Genomic DNA, 13,946 nt, shown 5'->3' on the forward strand with positions numbered 1-13,946 from the left:
CAATACGAAAAGAGGAGCGAGATATGAATCATGAAGAATTATATTACTTGAAAATATTATAAACTTTTAGGATATTTTGCGTTTTAGAATAAAACGCTGCTATTTTTAAGAAATTTAGAGCAACATAAACGAATTCATATCCAAAAATATTCGAAATTATTGCAGTGATTTTTTTAAAAAATGTAACATTTGATGCGAATTCCTTAGACTCACATTATCATTCACAACGGACGATTGTTTATGGGGATGCAAATAATAATAATAGGTAATTTTGGAAAAAATTTTAATTTTATTTTTTCATATCAAAAACAAATAATAAACAAGATGTTTTTAATGTAGTTTAAAAATGTAATAATTGCTTAAAAATTACAACGAAATATTAATTGAAATAAAAGTTATAAGAGTCAATTGGTCTATTTTGTACTGTTATAAAAAAAAATCAAGTATAAAACGTAAACGCTAAATTAACTATGTATAATTAAAATGAAAACATATATGTATAACCAAATCAATTGAATGAGATTTTTGATGACGTGATTGTTTCATAGAACTATTTATGATGCACTAGGATGAAATATCAATGTGGTACTGTAGGTAATGAAAAGTTTATATATTTTGAATGATATCATAATTCTTCAGTATCTTTGTTAAAACACACGTTCTTCTATAGCTCTTAATTCATAAAAAACAAAACGTAATCACTATAATCTAATTAATTTAATTCTAATTATTGATAAGTCTATAAAAGAATATTTATTTTATTTTTTTATTAACTTTTGCCATGAGGTTTAAACATGTATTGATTTATTTAAAACTCATATACTATTAATCATACGATAAAATTTAAAAGAAAAAACTTATTAGTGTTTTTATTTAGTTTTTACACTATACACAATCAATGAAAATTATAAATAACTAAACAAAATACCACGAAAAAGTGTTTAAAAAAATCATTCTTTGAGTTTTAAGACTTCATCAACAACTTCAGTAATCGAATAAACGAATTTTTCTTTTACTGCAATGTAAATACACTTTTCATTCTTCATATCAAGAGTGCTGTAATTAGGCCAGTTTTTACGGAAAAACATCCATATATTAAAATCATGTTCATAATAATAAATGCATTTATCAATCACAACTGATAGTATATAGAAATCTAAATAAGTCAATAAAAATCCTGAAATATTTAAAAATAATGAAACACATAAATTATTAATAAAAAAAATATTTTCTAGACATGGCAAGTGAAAAATAGTAAAAAAAGTATATGTTATTACGATTTAATAAATATAACATATGCAATTTTAGGATACGCAAAAATTTATTTAATATCGATAGCATAGCCTAATAAAAGATAGGTACAAATTTTTAGTTTAAACAGTTTTGATTTATTATCTCCCAAGCACCACAACTATTTTAACGCAAACTAATGATTTAAATATTGAATTTTTACTTTTCAAATTTCTAAATATTACATGTTACTCAAAAATCAATACATTTATACTGCCAAATGGTGTTTGTACTAAGCTATTTACATGATTATTTTTAGTGATTATTGTTTAAAAAAATTAAAGTTTTTTTTGAGTTTTAAACATTTTGCTATAAAATAGAAATTTAAGTGTGAACGTTATATGAATTTACAAAATCGCAGTAAAAACTCAATAGTTCAACAAACATAATGTAAATAATTAAAACATTTTTTTAAATCTAAAACCAGAGGCGTCATTTGATAGGTATTTATTCCAGTTGGAAAAAAAATTTCTCTGATTATTTTATTTATAATTTTTAGACGTCAGATACTAATATTATATAGTAAAATTTAATTGGTAACCTAAAAACATACGTTTAAAGCGAAAATTCTTATAATCATGTATTGGACCTATTCCTGATAACCACAAATAGAGTGTATATTGAAATTTCTTATACAATTATATAATACATTTATATTTGATTAAATTTTCTTTATAATTTTAAAAGTCCTTTCGTAAAAAATTTCTTGAAAGTTATCTGTTTATAATTATTAAAATGATTTAAAAAAAAGTATTCTAAGATGCTTCAATTTTTACAATAGGAGTAATAGATGCCAGTTATTAAGAAATTAACCACAAGCAGCTTTGTGAAATAATACCAGCTGATCAAAAAATTGCCCCATTCTAGTAATATGTGATGTAATATTCAAGCATATTAATTTTTTACAATAATTCTTAAGATATTTGGATATAAATTATAGAAAGGTACAATTACATAAAAATCGAATTATCTGTCAAACTGATTATTTTGTTTGTACACATGACTATATCATAAAAATGCATTTTAATTTAAACATTTATGTTTAAATAGTTAGAAAGATAAGTCAATTTTAATTGCCCCTATAATAGTTTTAAATAATAAAAAGAGTACGGTTGTTATGAAATAATAAGGTTACATGTAAAGTATATAATATTAATCCAAATGTAAATGCAATCAACTTAAGAATATTGTAAGAATTACAATATATACACACATTTTACAAAATCCTAATAATGGGGCGGCCGTGCAATTATCAACACTACTCAAGGGGAAAATTCCTGAATACAGATTGTTGTGTTTTGCGCATACCACTAGGGGTTACTTATTACACTTAATAATTAGTAGAAACATGTATAATAAAATATAAAGAGTAATTGTATAAGTTCAATGGATATCAGATGTAATAATAGAATCAAGAAATGAAATAAATATTTCAATAATTATACCACTCTTGTATTGTTTTTCCGTATATAATTTAAATTTTTTTTTGCTTCCCAGAATTTCTAAAGCTTCACTACTTGTTTTTGTTTTCTAAGACATACATACACATAAATTAAAATATTCAAATAAAAATATAAAAAAACTGAACTAAAATTAATGTCGGTCATTAGTATTACCTCAATCATTTTTTTCCATAGACTGATGCCTGTTTCTTCATTTTCTAAAACTCTAGCTATACCATTTAGCATACCATCCACTATACGATTTTCCGTTGTATAAATTGGTATCGTCAACTTTTTAGGATTCTTATCCGATGTGATAGGATTAAAATAATGATTAATTTCGAGGACTATGGATATAAAATATTTTTTATCACTGATATCTATACAACAAACTGTCATGTTTTTAATTCTTTCTTCATTAGTCTACCAGAAAAAGAAACTAATTATAAATTTTTTTATTTGTATAGTTAAATATTTTCATTAGTCTAATATTTAATATAAAATTTTTTAAATAATTATACATATAAAAAAATCCGGTACCTTATAAACATTGCCATATTAATAATCTGGTAATATAATAATGTATATTATTTTAGTTTCGATGCGAAGCTGAGAAGGTATTAGTTTTACTATGATATGTTTTTTTTTGTGTCTGTTACCACATTATCTCAGCTCTCATCGAACCGATTTCCTTCAATGATACGTCAAAAGATCACAAATCGTATCTAGTCGAAGACATTTCCCTCGAAAATTGAAAAAGTTCTCTCGTTTTCCGTAAACGGAGGAAATCTCCAAAAAAAATTACACATTTAAAAATCACAAATTTTCGAAATTTTTTTTAACTGCCATAATTTTATCAAAAATAAACAAATCAATATAATTTTTTTTATATATGCTTGATGTCTTCACCTATCATTTGGTATATTTTTTTAATCTGACTCTTTACATGCCCACAAGGGGGGATTTAAAATTACAATTTTTTCAACTTAACTTTTTAAAGTGTTCCGGAAAGCTGACACTTTTATATATATATATATATATATGTTAAATTAAAGCTACAGTAATTAATTTTATTACGGAAACAAAAATATTTCAGACTTTATTTTGTCTTCACGGTGAAAATGACTACCGAATGCTATTTTAGTGTTAAAATTCTCGATTTTATATTTTACATTTTTAACTTGAAAATGCTATAACTTTTTGATAAATGTATAGATCAATACAATTTGTCTATGAGAAATAATACTTATATCCCTCTTTCATTCTAGATACTTTTTTTTTAAATAACACCATTTACCTTTATATATTTTTATATTATAAATACAAATATATATATTTATTCATATTTATTCACTTAAGAATCATACAACTTGCAATTAGGATATAAATAAGAATATAATTTTAATTTTATTTAATTAATTAGCCACAAGTGATCAATTTATTATTATATACATCTCTATTTTTTCTTGTGATGAATGAGTGTTAAAAACTTATTTCCACTGTTAACTAATACAAAAATATTGTTTTCCTATTATTGAATAACTTTAAAAAATGGACTTACGCGTTTTTGCTATGAAGATGACGCTGTGTCATAAAAAATTACGGATGCATATCTTAATAAATTGACATAAACGTAGAATGAACATAAATGTAGAAAAAGTAGTATTAAATTGAAGTAAAATAATTTATTTTGAGAACAAAATATGTCATTTTTAAAAAATTTTATCATTAGTAACAAAGATACAGTTTTTTTATTTTAGTGGATTACATAAAAATTATCTCGTATTAGTCATGCTCAAAATAATATACTGAGAAAACTTCTCATATATTTATCATAGATTTAAATGACTTGTAATTCAACTATTATTAAAAACTAATATATTTTTTTAAGAATAGAAATCTACAATTTCAAAATATCAATGATAATTGAAAATATAGCTTGTAGTATTTAAAAAATTTCTTGTCTTACTTCATAGTCAACCACCTGTGCAATATCATCATTACGCTTTAAACAAACAAAAATATTAAAAAAATTAAATAACAGTATATGATTGTTCAAAACTTAAATTTAAGTAATATAACAAAGGTTAAACAATTTAATTATTTTAAGTATATCATTTTAATAAAATATTTTTTCTCGTAAATATATACATATTTAGTAACTGATCTTTTACAAGACATACTTACAGGTTCAATTAGTTTTTTTAATTTTTTCTTGACAGTCTATTTAAAAAATAAGATAAATTTATGGTGACTCTTATTAATTTTTTTTACTTATAAACATTTTATGTGTGAAAAAGTAAAGTAAAATATGTAAATAACAATAATTTTTTACAAAAAATGTAACAGGTATAATTCGAAACTTTAAATTTACTAAATACAAATATTTAGTGAAAATTTAATTATTATCATAATTCTTAAAATAATAAATAAAAATAAATTGAATAGGAAATAATATTAAGGTCAAATTTTTTTTCTAGCCATAAAGTACAATATGATTTCTTGAATAATTTACACTTCACTGTACTCGTTTAATACTTAAATTAAATTGTATAGAAAATAATTTTTTATTTTTATAATCATTAAAAAATAATTTCAATAAATCAACACGATTTTGGTTTTACAATTTTAGGATTAGGAATTATTCTAATATAATGTTAATTGTACGAAAAAATGATCAAATATCAATTTGTAAATTCAAATAATCAACTATTGTTAAAAAAATATTTCATCGATATCATATATAAAATTATTAATTGGATTGAATTATATACCTTAATTAGGTTTTTATGTCCCTCAGTTGATATTATGTTTTGGTGTAACATCCATATAAATATAATATAATTTAAAAATAACATATTTTTAATGATTAATTTTAAAACCAATTTTTTAAAAATTTAATGAAGAAAATATAGGGAATTAGATTGTGAACTAAAATATGTGTTATTTATACCGTTATTTATACCGTTATGCACTATTTACTTTTATAATTTTTCAAAGCATATTATTGGTTAGATCATATACTTCTAATTTTTTAATGCTATTTTTAAAAATAAAATACAATAAAATAAATATTAAATTAAAATAGAATTAAAAACTGTGACTAATGTCTTAGAAACTAAAAATAGTTTTGATTTTTTTATAAAACAAACCTACAATGTAAATACTAATATGAATAATTATAAATAATGTTTAACAAAAAATATTAATGTTCAAAATAATCTTTTTTAGACGTTTGAGGTAGTTATAATTGTAAAAATTTTTTGAACAATATTAATTTTTGAAGTTTCATTGGTTTAATTACTTAAAATTTAATACTTTACAACTATAATGTTCTATTAAATTTTTTAAGAAACTTTCATTTTAGAAAATCCTACTTGAATTTTGTAACATTCATATATTTTTAATTTTCTGTTTTATTTCCAACAATTAATCAATACATACCTACTATTTTTTTTAAGAAAATAAAATGAACAATAAAGTTGTGATTTATGAATTATAATATAATTTATAAATTCATTGGTGCAAAACTACTTTTTTTGGAAAAATCAAATTTAATTTCCCAATGAACAAAACTATTTTTTTTTAGTTGGAAATCTATTATACATTTTGAGGAAAACTAAACACCAATAATAAAAATTAAATTAACATTTCATAAATAGTATATCATTTATAACATCATACATGTTAACCATTTTAAATTAATTTATTTTAGTTAAAATTTAAACATGTTTTAATGAGTCTAAAATAAAAATGTATCGTTATGAAAATTACAAAGTATTAAATAATAGTATAACTGACAATTATCAACAATTTTAAGCACAATAATAGAAAATATTATCTCGGTATGAAAATTTAACAGTGACATGTTTGTACAATAATTTAACGCACACATTTAATAAACAAACTATAAACTAAAGTATGAATGACATCAAAATTTACACACAAATATAATTACGTTTAAGATATTAATTTTAATTCCTATAATAATTATTTATTCATATATTATACTTATAAATCATAAAACTTGTAATTAGGATATAAATAAGGACATAGAAGATCTTGTTGTTTTAGGAATAATTCAATAATTTCTATCATTATATATATTTTTAATAGTAATCATCTAACAAAATTAGTATAATATGACATATAAGCTGCAATTTCTTTCAACCTAATGTGAATATGAAGCAAATACATAAATTAAATGCTAAGTAAATGTATTTTCATCAACTTGGTATTCTCCTGAACTATCAGTAGTTTCAGTTTAATCAAAAAATCCGCTTATACAGATCATAAACTTTTTAACACGTTTTATAACAATACCATTTAAAACTTTTTCCTCCCAATAATCATCTGTATAGTAAAAAAGTTCATTTACGGTTTTCATAAGTTCAGTTATGATCCATGAGACAAGCAAGATGTTGTCCAAAAGGATTCAGAAAGACACTTTTTGAAGCAAAGTGATGACGTGGGTATCAGTTCAATACATCAAACGCCTATAAATCTTCTCGTCACAGCCGATTTTATGATTCATATCAGTAAAAATGGTGTTGAAAATTTCATGGAACACTATGTTTTCACCAATTATGATTTACCAGCAGAGTAGTAAATCGTTCACCGGAAAGTAAATATAATTGTAAAAAACTACGAAAACAATTTAGGAACTGCTGAGAGTCAACGGGGGTGAAATAGGCAGTAAATATTGTTAATGTCTATGTATATCTGAACTGAAAACCCATGACGGATAAGGTAGTATTTCATTTCTATTAACTTTTCAGATCAAGAGTTAAATATACTATTAAACTTTTTATGTTTATTATACATTTTAGATTTTAATACCGATTCAAGCCACAATTTCGAATAAAAATATTGAAGGGGTTTGCGTAATAGTTCCTGAGAATATGAATATAAAATAAGGATCAGGTTTGATTTATTGAAATAAAAATTTAGTAAGTAGTAGCAAAATTAGTTGGCTACGCACACATATTTGAAATAGTTCAAATTTTTGGTAATTTTACCTCATTTTGAAGTTATATTGGCAAAAAATTCAAAATAAAATTACATAATTTTTATATTTTTTGATATCACGTCATCGATTGATAATACTTTATTCTGTACGTGGAACTGTCAAACTCAATCATTTTATTTTATAACTCCAAGATAATATGGTTAAATAAATAATGTGCANATAACTCCAAGATAATATAGTTAAATAAATAATGTGCTTAAAATTATTCTTAAAGTAATCTACACACTGAAGTATATATTATTCATTTAAATTTAGGATTGTTAGAAAACATGTTTAAATTCAGATACAATATGTGATAATATACGTCTAACAATTTTTAAATTGTTAAATAATATATATATATAAATATTATAATCGATATATTTAAATACTGTAAGTGAGTACACAAAACTCCTAATATAAATGAAGTAATTATTTTTTTTATAACAACAATAAGATTAAATTTTTATTAAATTTAAAAAAAAATTAATTTTTTGTTTACGGGTAACAGAAACGAACAAGATAATGTTGGTAAAGTAAATGAGTTTTCAGCAGTGGAAAATAGGTTGAATTGATTGTATTATAAAAAATTGTTTCAACATAACTTGATTATATTTTTATTTTTTAAATACAAACTCATAGGTAAAAGTATCTTGATTTTATCAAAAAGATAGATTTTTTCTGTACTTTATTGTTAAATGATTAATTAATTATTATAGACCAACAATGAAGGATGAAAAGTAAAAAAATATATGTTTGTGTAAGCGATGAGTTCACGGAAAATTTGTCGTTTTAAATTTATTTATTTATTGGAGTGCTTCGAGTTTATTTGACATGTGAGCTGGCTATACTTAAATTTAATCTGAGCAATAAATTGCAGTTTTGGAGGACAAATTTATTTGGTAGTTAGTGTAAAATGATTTTTTTTTTTCATTAATATTTATCATAATAATATAAAATTTAGCCGCAAAATTTTATCTTGCATACGAAATTAAGCAAATTTTGAACATTTTTGTTTGAAAAATAGTGTATTTTCATTTTTAAAATTATTATGATAAAATATAATGAAATCTTTATCGTGCGTCGCTGCGATTTCAAAAAAAAAAGAAATTCAAGGAAACTAAATAATTCAATATTCTATAATGGTTGTCTATATAGCACACCCTGATCAGTGTCGCCCACAAATCTTCTAGGAGACGCAAAAATGATTAACAACAGTTTACGCTATGAAGCAATTATCCATACCCCATGGAAAAAGGGATTCGTGATCTCCCCCTTGAAATTCCAACGATAACATAATATTTTACTGAAAAAGCATAATGGCGACGGGATATAGTTGAAATATATATATAGATGATATTTGAATAAGACTAACATTACTGTTATAAAAAAACGCTTCATGCGTATCGGTTAAATTTATTGTTGCAAATTTTAAAGTCATAAAAAAAATATTATCGGTACAGTTTTCTTTTTTTCGTCACACAGTACTCTTAAATAGGTTTAATTTAATATAGGTTTTCTAACATTCCGGAATATTTTCAAATTATAAAATAAAGTAACTAGTTTGTAATAAATTGCGACTTTTTTATTTTGACTGTCGATTTCTAATAGTAGAACAATCGCCGTACAATAATTTTTTTACTATTGTAATTCATATCTAAAGCCATAACTTAACATAGGATAAAAGTAAGCATACGCGGGGAAAAAAATGTTATGCTTATGATTAAACATAAGTAAATTTCATTTAGAAATTTATAATCGTATCACAGTATTTTAACTTCAATAGGAAAAGTGCGCATGTTAAAGTTATCGGTCGAAAAACAGGTAAAATCGAGTAGGCGGACACATTTCTAATAAAATATAGTAATCCCACGGTTTAGAACGTTGTCACGAGCACAAACTGTATCGGTGGCTAAGAAGGGTGCGGTGTATCGTCCGAATTTGACTGATCGGTTAACGTGTGTAGTATAGCTTACACATTTTGCTTATATGGTGCAAACTGGTGTAGGGGTGAAGCGTAAAAGGGATTTTTTCTCTAAAAAAACCTTATGCATTTATTATTTATAATGTCAATCGTACAGGACTATGGAAATAATAGCGGCTATTGTGAATGTTATACGAATATGCTAGTTGCGGTTCTATTCTATATAAAGAAATCAAAACGCCCAAAAGCAGTTGACAAAGGCTGAAGACAGCCCCATCCATCATAGTCGCCTATAAAACATAAAATATACATATATTGGTGATGTGGTCACATACACAGGAAAGGGTGAATTTACAAAATGTCCAACAACTATGCCAGTGACGACGTGCACCTGAATGTCTACAGAGACCTTTAACATGATGCGAAGGCTATATAGTCTATCATTGGTGTTGGTTAAAATTGAGAGTTTACGAATTTCAAAGTTTTCACTTCAGATAGTTGCTGATCAGACAACCGGCAGTAATCCCATGAGTCTGTGTTTGTTCATTTCCTTGTAAGTAACATCAACACTTAATGCATTTTCAATGTACTGCAAAACATAACTCTCAAAATGTTTTCTAAGTTGTAACTACAGGTAATGATTATGAACCACTGAAGGTAACAAAAGCTAAATTAAGTTACTAGTGGAAATATATATATATTTAATTGGCCTATAAAAATCGTTGTAAGATATCTTTGAAAAAATTTTAATTAATAGTTAAAAAATCATTATAGTTACTAATAGTTGTAAATAATTCCACTCATTATCATCATCACCATATCTCAATTATTTAGGGTCACCTCTGCTGTAATAATTATTGCCTGTTATAAGTAATACTAATACAAACATCAGTACTAAGGCGATGATCAAAATATAAAATTTAAAACTACACCTAAAATCTTATTTATATAAAACAAATTTTCACTTCAGATATATCATATAAAGTGTATGTCAAAAGACTCAATTAAAATGTTAAAAAAGTTTATAAAATGTTTGATATCATTAGTTTATATCATTTATTTGTTCGTTCGTTAAATAAATTAAAAAAATCATTTTTCAAATTTATTGTTAAGATGATATTAATTATTTTCAAAGGAACTTTTAATCAAATAACAAATGTATGCGTTAGGTTCGCCATTATTGCATAATAGTAATAAAAACGAATAATATTAATTACTCATGAATAGTGCAACGTTTTGAGGATTGACAATACCCTCGTCAATAATAAAATAAACTATAATTATGGATATTTTTAAAGTAATTTATAATAATTAATTTTGCAAAGATTTTTGTAACTTAAACTTAATATAATAATATTAAATTTAATATCTATTGTTGTAATCTTATGCTATTTTATGTCATTTGAGAGGGAAAAATTGTAGCTAATACAAATGTTAATAGACTCGTCTCATAGTTTGACGGTATTAGGAAAAGAGTCGTTTTGAAGGCAATCGCTCTCATATCCGTTGACGGCGTTGTAATCATTATCAGTTAACAAACTGAATAATTCGCCTCTAACTGAACGTTTGTTCGACGACTTTTGATCTTGAATGACTTTTATAACGTTCATTTGACTTCGAATAACTAGAAACTTTTTCATTATAATGTTTATGAGACCACTTTCAGGGTTTTTTTTTTAAGATATTTCATACTCTTTTAGTTTGCGTTTAGCATTAATAGATTGTATAAGTTTCGATGAAATCATTCAAAATTTCATTAGATACAGAAAATCCTCTACTAAATAACAGTCTAGAATGGTCGGCCGGTTATAGAAAATTTTAAGTTTCCACAGCCGGCTTTCCATGATTGAGAGCGAGTTTATCATCAGTTTTTTGGCTAAAGGTGTCTATCGACTCACTCTGGTACATTTCCAAGTTGTATTTATCCATAATACTATATAGTATACAAAAATGTGCTGTGAATTCAACTTTTAATTGAAGTGAAAATTTGTAGTACTGAATTACCTGTAATTAAAAAAAGCTTACAGCATAACTCGGAAATGAATATTTTGAATGAAAATTATTTATTTTTAGTTGATTATCTTAACATTTATATTCCATAGTTACATTTTTTCCATAGAATTTTCTATTTTATTAGTCTAAAAAGATAATAAGCAAAATTCATTTCTATACATTAAAATGTTATCACTTATGAGTTTATAAGAGCTTTAGACCACAAAGTTTCTATGCATATTACACCAAAGACAATTATTAATTTTGTCTTTGAGTTTTTACTTTAAAAGGATTTTACGACGAAGTATATTCAATGGAAATCCAAACGATTAAAAGTGCTAAATTAAGCTTAATCTTCTCTTTTTTTAGCTACGATGTTTTATCGTTACACTGAATTATATACATAATATAAAAGATAAACTAAAATGCTATATTTATATCATTATTCAAAATAAGAATAGCTAATAATAACTACTTTAAATTACAAAAAATAATGTTTAAACCAAAACTGAGATTTCATTTTTATACATAAAACAAATTTTTTTTTTCAGATATTATGCAAACTGTGTTTCAAAGTTTCAGCTTAATTTTTTAAAACGTTTTTTACAGTTTTACAAATAATGATTTTTTTTCAGTTTTAATAAATTTTTTGAATCAAATATTTTCTTTAAAGCTTAAGATTATCCACTAATATATTTTGAATCATCTCATAATAATTTATGTAAACTAAAAAAAAACGTAAACTTATTTTTAGTAAAAATATACTTACTGTGTGTATAAATTTGAGTGTTAAAATTTTAATTTTTAATAGTTCAAAGCAGATCATGATGATAATAAAACATAAAATATCTATTTTAATATTTCGAGTTTATTTATGTTTAAACTTACTAACAACTATTATACCTACTACAAGTTAAAATGAATGTATAAATATTATCCCATGAACTGAAATATTACAACAATACTTAAAAATAACAAAACTTGCAAGAATTTTAAAAATTATTTTGAATTTTCACTAATTAAAATTTGTTTATCATCTTAGAAATCTACTTACCTTATAGATGTTCATCATTATCTATCGACATTGGATGGTTTTTTAAGTATTCTAAATTTATTTAATGATTCACTTAGCCCGATTTAAGGATCAAAGGTACTGGTCTATTACACTTTCGGTAATTGGCAGCACTTACTTTCGCCTCAAGAACTAAAGCCATCGCATGATGAATAATGTGTGATATAATGGAAGGGGAGCAGAATGACAAAAAAAAATCTTGCCTTAATAATAATAACAGCGTAATGCTAACAGCAGGTATACACAGAGTACTCAGGGCTCACGCGTGATGTGTAAAAGTTAGAACAGTTTTGACGTAGGTTTTTCTCTCTTGTCCTTTTCCTACTCAGCCTTTGCACGCAGTTCATTCCCCACTCGGTTCCCCCGGAGGGAAACTCACAGGGTCTTTCATAATCCATCATTATTATCAGCCAACTGCCACTCACTGCCAGCCCTGCCTCCTCCCGACACCCGGAACCCATTGTTATTTTTACTCTTTTTTTTTTTTTTTTTTAACATAGTATGAGTGTTTCTCTCCACACTCTTCCACTGCACACGCATATAAAGTCATAACAACAATAGAGGTGAGGACTTATATAATGGAAGATTAAAATGTCCGGATCACGATCACCCTTACAGTACCCGCAAAGAATTTCTATCAGCTATATTTATATTGTTCAACAACATTCCCTCTCTACACCTTCTATTGGTCGTAACCCGCACACAGTTTTAGATAAACGTACAGGCGCTAAACAACTTATTTTACACCACAAAATATAATTTTTAAATATTACCGTAAATTATTAAAATTAAATTAAAGATTTTCGCTCTTAAATTAAAAAATTTACTAATACATTTTATATTGCACTCGTGAAATTTCTTATAACACTTTTCAAATTAATACTTTTATATTCATTATTTTTCATAAGTAATTCATTAGTAGTTCACACAGGCGCAAATTACTCGATCGGACAGTTGTGGTATCGTAAATTTTTTTGAATTTAGGACAAAATTATGTAAATATAAAAATATCCAATACGAATTAAGGATACAAATTTAGATATTTTTGTTAAAATATCATTGTTTGATTAACATTTAGGTATTCATGTAATATGTATGTATTTATTTTAAATCACAGCAAATCACAATCGAATACAATTTTTCTAATTTTATTTCAACATTATTTATCATAAGTAATTTATATATATATGGAATATTTTATATAATTTATTGGTTTTT

The 13,946-nt window shown here is 24.4% G+C and overlaps 1 protein-coding gene across 2 annotated transcripts; it reads right to left on the bottom strand.

Annotated features, from left to right (window-relative positions):
- Positions 1 to 321: 321 nt before the first annotated feature.
- On the bottom strand, positions 322 to 5,669 carry LOC126906024 (uncharacterized). Of its 2 annotated transcripts, XM_050686246.1 has the most exons (7): positions 5,507 to 5,669; positions 4,920 to 4,955; positions 4,702 to 4,737; positions 2,907 to 3,155; positions 2,736 to 2,820; positions 929 to 1,177; positions 322 to 672 (listed from the first exon to the last, which is right to left on the bottom strand). In XM_050686246.1, the coding sequence occupies exons 1-6, from the start codon at positions 5,588 to 5,590 to the stop codon at positions 951 to 953; spliced, it is 717 nt and encodes a 238-aa protein (XP_050542203.1). In that variant the 5' UTR covers positions 5,591 to 5,669; the 3' UTR covers positions 322 to 672; positions 929 to 950. The 2 variants fall into 2 exon arrangements, with proteins under 2 accessions (XP_050542203.1, XP_050542201.1); XM_050686244.1 differs by lacking the exon at positions 322 to 672 and having other exon boundaries at positions 842 to 1,177.
- Between the last annotated feature and the right edge of the window lie 8,277 nt (positions 5,670 to 13,946).

The sequence above is a fragment of the Daktulosphaira vitifoliae genome, unplaced genomic scaffold, assembly GCF_025091365.1.
Source record: "Daktulosphaira vitifoliae isolate Bord-2020 unplaced genomic scaffold, ASM2509136v1 Scaffold_4, whole genome shotgun sequence".
Lineage (NCBI taxonomy): Eukaryota > Metazoa > Arthropoda > Insecta > Hemiptera > Phylloxeridae > Daktulosphaira > Daktulosphaira vitifoliae.